We start from the raw sequence: 7,118 nt of genomic DNA, 5'->3' as shown, positions 1-7,118 counted from the left end.
TCAGATACGATGATGTGATGCAGTTGGTTCACTGCATTTGAACTGTGGAAATAAAGAACATTTCTTGCAGACAATGAGATGGGAAGATGAACATCAGTCTCATATCTGTGTGGTTAGTACAAAGCTTGGAAGCCCAACGTGATTAGCCTAGATTAGCATTAAGGCTGGAAGCAGGGGGAAACAGCTAGCTCTGTCCAAAAGTTCAAAAATATGTAATTCCGCCAAAATTACAAATTCAAACAAAATAAAAAATAAAAAACGTGTTATGCACCGCTAGGCTAACCATGTCCTACTCCAGCTCCAGTTTGGGAATACACATATTTAATAACCATGAAGCTAGGTAGTCTGTAATGGCTGTAATTATACTGTAAACTAGCATAAATGTTGTCTTTTGTTGGTCTTGCAGGCTGCGCTCCAGTTAACATTTTCCGAGGCTGTCCGTCTGAATGAAATGAACAGGGAATGTTTTTGTCGCTGCCATCAGCTCTAGCTGGAACTGGTCAACATCACTTAAACTACACTGATCAATCATGGACACACAGATCTCACTCTTTCTACAACTTACTCAACACATGAAAACTCAAATTTATCGTGTCACAATCATACCGCATCAATTTTTGGGGCACGTCCACAACAAGTAAGGAGGACAGAACGCATAAACAGCAATATTCGTAGAAGAACACACTGTTAATGTCATGGTTTTGGGTTTTCCTCTGTTCAGCCTTGCACGTTGCATTTCCAGGTTTTCATATCTTAGTTCTGTGTCTTTGTTCACGTCTTAGTGTTAAGTCCTGGTTCTGTGTGTTAGTTCTTTGCTCTGTTTACTAGTTTGTTGTTTCCCGTTTAGATTTTACATGTGCTCTGTGTTTCATTCATCCTTGGCCCATTTGGTAGTTCATGTATTCTGTGTTCTGTTTAATTCATCCTGGTCTGTGACCAATCACAGAGCTTAAGTGCACTTCTGCGTCAAATCGTCGGCATAGCCTCTGCCTCTCGGCAAAAGTCAAGACAGTGAACGCTGTAGCGCTACTTCCGACTAGCGTTTGGGGGTGTAATTGCAGATTGACGGACGCACAAGTATAAATGCCTGGCTACGCAGGAGTATAAATCAAGCTTTACGGTCCGCGTTGCCTTGACGAGTGTTATATTTTTGAGGAGGTGCATGTCAGGTAGGTGACGGCGTAGGGTAGGGGGGCTACGCAGAGGCTACGCCGTCGATTTGAAGCAGTAGTATAAATTTCACTTATCTTCTAAGTGCGGAACATGGCACCATTGCCTCTCTACCACCACCTAGAGGACACCAACCTTGTGGCCATTGTTCATACATGCCAATGAGTGCCCCAGTGAACTCATCACATCCACCGTCCACACTCGTTTATGCAACTGCTCACACTCATTTTCACTTTGACTGTTTCTCATGTTTATTAAGTGGGCTACCTTCAGATTGATACGAGTTTCACCGTATGCATCATTTCCTGTGAATTGTTTTTGTGTTAAATATGTCTAGATGGAGGGTCAGTACATTTGATCAATAATGCAAGCATCCCGTCACTGTTATATATTCACAGATTCATTTCATGACGTATTTTCTTCCTTTCTTGCGTTCTTCAGCTCTTTACTTATTTATTATTTTTATTGAAACCCTTTTTATTCCACTTGTTTCTTGTGGATTCCTTGTTCCACTCAATTCAGTTTATTATTTGTCCCAAATGGGCAATTTGTTGCTGCAGCGAGGTTAAAAAGCACAAGAAACATACAGCAGTGAACACATGCACAGGATGAATGAACATGATTTATGATGGGAAATAAAAAAGCAACATTTTGGTGATGCTAACATGCTCTTTTATTTGTTTCTCGCCCCAAGAATTCAATCTGTTTACATGTAGTGGGGGGCATTAACTTTTTCAGCTTTTAAAAGGGGGTCATGACAGTAAAGGTTTGAGAACCACTGGCTTACACCAAAGCACAGTGAGTCATTTAGCTCATCTGAAGCAGGCTATAGGTGTCCACTGTAGCTGCACAAGGGCCCCTAGACTAGCGTTGTAGTCAAGACCGCCCAAACTGAGACCAACTCAACACCAAGACCAGAGTTTATTGAGGCCGAGACAAGACCAAGACTTTTAGGGGCTGAGACCAAGTCGAGACCAAGACCGAGGGAGGGCGAGACCGAGTCAAGACCAAGACCAGTTCCCCACATTACATGACACACAATAAAATGTGGAACGAGCTCATAGATACTTCTCAAATTGATTTGAAAGATCCACATTCCCATTAAAACACCCACATACAAACACTAAGAGCTGAAATAAACGTAAGCATCTTTATTCAACTTTTCCATGTTTACAATCACAGTCGTTAAGAAGATATACTTTATACTTGTTAACAGGAACAAAATATATATAATTAGGGTTATTGGTTGCATTTGAAGCAATACATTTAGCATCCAATCAAAGTTAGGATGTTAACATAAATCAGACAATGCAAAAGCAATTTATTGATATTCCCAGCGTTATGGTCTTGACTGGTCCCGAGTCCTCAATGTCCAAGACCAAGACCGTTTAAATATGAAAATATTAAATACATATTTGACACAGTCACTATTGTTATCATCATAATATTTGACAGGGGTTTACAGTATATTCATGTGTGCATTTACACATTTAATCATTTGTCCCTCAGACTCTGCTGGCTTGCAGGTCTTGCCCCCCCCTCCCATCATGCTGCAGTTACAGCAGGGTTTGGCTAGGGGACGCCACAGGAGCAGCAAACTGCTTCATCAGCACTGGAGTTGAACTTGCTCTGGACACATGACTTCCTGAGGAATGGTTACTTAGCTTTTACTGTAACTCCTTCACTCCCTATAATAAGATGTAGAGACATAGTAAGTTATCTGCACATAGGTCAACCTTAGAAATAACTCTTTTACATAATGTGGCCCCAAAACATCCCTGAACACAACGTGAACAATTATGTTATCAATAGGCCATACATCTAATCCAATGGTGACCTAAAAAAGGAATCTTTGTAACAGTGCATTTATTTAAAGAAAATCTACATGTCAAAGTCAACGTGTTGGAAAGAATCATTTAATAATTAAAAATATATACTTTTTATGTGCCAGTGATTTGATCCTGACAGTTTCTCACAGCTGATCTGTGAAAACAAAAGGAAAACACCTTCTCTCGTCATTTCATTAGCGAGATTGTCTCTCAAAGTCGCCAGCACATGAAACCTGTTTGTTCGCCGCAACTTGCCAAACAATTTTAACACATTCAAGCAGAAGGGAAAATAAACAAACCGCAGTCAGTTCTGCAAGTTTGCGTTTCACCTTCCAAAGCTAAATTTGTCTTTTCTCGCAGAACAGCACCCATCGTCCTCGGGGCTTTTTTCTCTCTCTCTGAACCAAACGATCCACACAGAAGCGCTCTCTATGCTTCTGACACGTTCAGGCAAAGACGGTAAATATCAGCTTCTGTGTGGAAATTCCGATCCAGTTGCTGAATGACCGCAAATCTGACGTCGACGTCCACACGCCTGCAGTCACACGTGGAAAACTGTATGTTGATTTCAAATCCGGTCAATAACTGGGGAAAAATGTCTTGCAAGTCGGCTCCACTGCTTCTAACGCCACGTGATTTAAACGCAGCTTTTAGTCTAAGCTTAATTTATTTTTAACCTAAATCTTTCTCAAGCAGTGATTTCAGTGATGGAAGAACTCCTCACATCTATAAATAGAGCTTCTACAAAAAATCTATTACAAGTCAACGAAGGCTAATAAGGACATAGCCTGTGTAAAAAAAAGAAGGCATTAGCACAATATTTAGGCTTATTTATTTATTGTGGGCAGTAGCGGCCCAAAAGTTAGAGAAGCGACTTTGTGACCGGGAGGTCGCAGGTTCAATCCCCAGAACGGCAGGATAAATCTGGGTGTGGAAAGTAAAAGATTTACCACCACCGAAGTACCCTTGAGTAAGGCCCATAATCTCAACTGCTCCAGTGGAGCTGCTCAGTGGCCGGCAGACCAGGCTGCGGTTGTACTGGGCAGCTTCCAGGTGTGAATGTGTAATGGTGTGATTGTGATCAGGGCCTTCCTGCAAGTGAGAGGTTGCTCTCAGTGAAACTCCCTGAATAAATATAAGTTCTAAAAAATATTAATGCAACGTAAAACAATAGGCTACTCAGTTGCTGCCAATTACAGCCCTGCCTTCAGAAAAAGGAAGTATAAAAGTACTTATGCAGAATGACCCCTTATCTACCTGTATTAGTAATGTGCTATTATTATTAACATGTAGACCTAAGTATTTTAATAATCAAGCAGCTTGGCCGAGCTTATTTTAACTATTTTAAATATGGCTTTATGTTCTGCTTTGTATGTAAAACCTGCTGTGAAATTAATAGTAGCTACAGTAAAAATATTTTTGAAAATTTCCCTTCGAGTTCTGGTGCAGTAGAAGTATGAAAGGAGCATGAAATGGAGATACTCGGGATATCTGCATGGGATATCTAGTTACTGACCACCACTGCAGAATTTACTGTAAGAAAGTTTACAGTAATTTTCCCCCCCACAGGACCTGAACGCAGCACCCGTCTTCCCTTCACTTGCGCCTCTCCTCTTGCGCGCTCCGCAGGGCGGCGGGGGGTGATTGCTTGTTCCTGGAAGAGCCCGGCCTGCCTGCAGAGTCACTCACATTCCTGGCTGGGATTCAATGACTGAGCCAGACACAAACACAGAGGGAGGGGGAGGGGTGAGAGAGAGAGAGAGAGAGAGAGAGACGGAGAGCGAGCCATAGACTGGGGAGGAGAGAGAGAGTGCGCGAGCGAGGGAGTGCGAGCAGGCTGGCTCTCAGACTTCTCATCTCCATACAGTCAGAGTGAACTGCGGGGGCCGACGGAGCGGAGTGCTGCAGTCCTCGACAGCGGAAAGAGCCTCAAATAAGGATTGTCTTATCGACCTGTATCGACTCACAGCTCCTGCTTTGGGTTCATCTTCGCCTACTTCGTTTTGGAATTCAACAAAGGCAACTTTTGGCTTCTCTGGAGTTTTGGAGAGCCGCGTCTCTTTAGTTATGGACAGTCGGCGCGCCGCTGCAGGGAGCGACTGTCCGGTGTTCACTCTGTAGTCACGGGAATAAAACTGTAAACTCGCCGTCTGGGACTTTTTACTGGATGTTTGATGAAGCGCTCCGCAAATTTGTTCAGTTCTGGGACACCGTGGATTTATCAGGTTCAGGGACGGATTGATACTCGCGATTCAACGACAAAAAGGATTTACGCTTCTGAAGTTGTAGGAAAAACATGGAGACTGTAAGTCGGCAGAGCTTCCAGCCTCATCCGGGACTGCAACAAACTCTCAAGCAGTTTCACCTCAGCTCTATGAGCTCTCTGGGCGGACCGGCGGCTTTCTCTGCCCGGTGGCAACATGAGCTCCTCTTCAAGAAGGACGGGAAGGAGCCCGAGCCGGTTCTGCAGCATCTGCCGCCGCCGGTGATGCCGGGCCCGCTGTTCATCCCGTCGGACCGCTCCACGGAGAGGTGCGAGACGGTGCTGGAGAGCGAGACCATCTCGTGCTTCGTGGTCGGCGGGGAGAAGCGCTTGTGCCTGCCGCAGATCCTGAACACGGTCCTGCGGGACTTCAGCCTGCAGCAGATCAACTCGGTGTGCGACGAACTGCACATTTACTGCTCCCGGTGCACGGCGGACCAGCTGGAGATCCTCAAAGTTATGGGGATCCTGCCCTTCTCCGCGCCGTCCTGCGGCCTCATCACCAAGACGGACGCCGAGCGGCTCTGCAACGCTCTGATCTACGGAGGCGCCTACCCGCCGCGCTGCAAGAAGGAGCTGAGCGGGGGCTCGCTGGAGCTGGAGCTCACCGAGAGGAGCTTCAAAGTCTACCACGAGTGCTTCGGCAAGTGCAAGGGCTTGTTCGTGCCGGAGCTGTACACCAGCCCCAACGCAGCGTGCATCCAGTGCATGGACTGCAGACTCATGTACCCGACCCACAAGTTCGTGGTGCACAGCCACAAGGCGCAAGAGAACAGGACTTGCCACTGGGGCTTCGACTCGGCCAACTGGAGGGCGTACATCCTCCTGGGACAGGATTACACGGGGAAAGAGGAGAAGGCCCGCCTGGAGCAGCTCCTGGACGAGATCAAGGAGAAATTTGACTTCGCCAACAAGTACAAGAGGAAAGCATCATCCAGGGTAAGTTGGCCCTCATGCTGCGCCTCGGCCAGTTTGGTGTGAAGCTTTTGTACTTTTTTGGTTTGTTTTTATTTTATTTCCCAGTTTGTGCACTGCAGCTCAGTTTGACTTGTATTTATTTTCCTCTCCTCCCTCTGACAGCACAGAGCTGGGTTTGAAGTTGCTTTTTAAAATACAGCTAAACGGATCCAAATATCCATCAGGTTGATAGTGTGGCCCTCTAAATGGAACCTAGTGGCCCTCCTGGGTTCAGGGGGTCCCAGCAAAATGTCTCTGCATATGACTAGAACTGGTTCCAGTGAGAAGGTGTGCTGTAGATACCAGTTTAACAGATTCCCTGTTGGCCCCACACCACTTAATCATTCCCCATATCCATCTGGGGCTAAATCTTATAAGGATTGTGTAGTAGGTGTGTAGCCTACCTGGGGGCCGGTGTAAGGGTCCCAATCAGTATTTGCTCATCATTGACATATTGTCACTAATTGGACCTCATCCAGCAGTGACAACACAAACGCCTCTGGTGGCAATAAAACCATTATGTGCCCGTGAAACACCGCTCAGCTTCACTTTTATTGGCCTCTACTGTAAATACAATCTCATTTAACAACAAATGGCTCAACGGGACACAGTAAACAACAGCTACGGGTGTAGATTAAACATGAATTCAGATGTAAGTGAAGAAATTCTACTTCCCTTCTGCAGATTAAAAGGCATTTCCTTACACCCTCACACTCTTCAGTCGGAAAGAAGCTATCTCTTCCTCGTCTGCATTTCTGCTTGGTCTTTCATTGTGTGTTCCCATGGGAAGGGATACACTCGGTCAGCAGCGGGATTATGGTTATTATGACTAATAATTTTCCAGTTTCGTGTGTGTGTGTGTGTGTGTGTGTGTGACATTTAATGTATGTAATGTCCGC

The 7,118-nt window shown here is 45.2% G+C and overlaps 1 protein-coding gene across 1 annotated transcript in view; it reads left to right on the top strand.

Moving 5' to 3' along the window:
• The first annotated feature begins 4,831 nt into the window (after positions 1-4,831).
• The window catches only part of skia (v-ski avian sarcoma viral oncogene homolog a), a 70,461-nt gene continuing 68,174 nt past the window's right edge, over positions 4,832-7,118 (top strand). Inside the window, exon 1 of the mRNA XM_038723447.1 lies at positions 4,832-6,201. Coding sequence (XP_038579375.1) covers positions 5,296-6,201 — 906 coding nt within the window. The 5' untranslated portion in view covers positions 4,832-5,295. The remainder of the gene's footprint in view (positions 6,202-7,118) is intronic.

The sequence above is a fragment of the Micropterus salmoides genome, unplaced genomic scaffold (assembly GCF_014851395.1).
Source record: "Micropterus salmoides isolate LMB-PRFRI ecotype aquatic unplaced genomic scaffold, ASM1485139v1 Ms_hic_scaffold_16, whole genome shotgun sequence".
Taxonomy (NCBI): Eukaryota; Metazoa; Chordata; class Actinopteri; order Centrarchiformes; family Centrarchidae; genus Micropterus; species Micropterus salmoides.
This window is presented reverse-complemented; position numbering and strand designations above follow the sequence as displayed.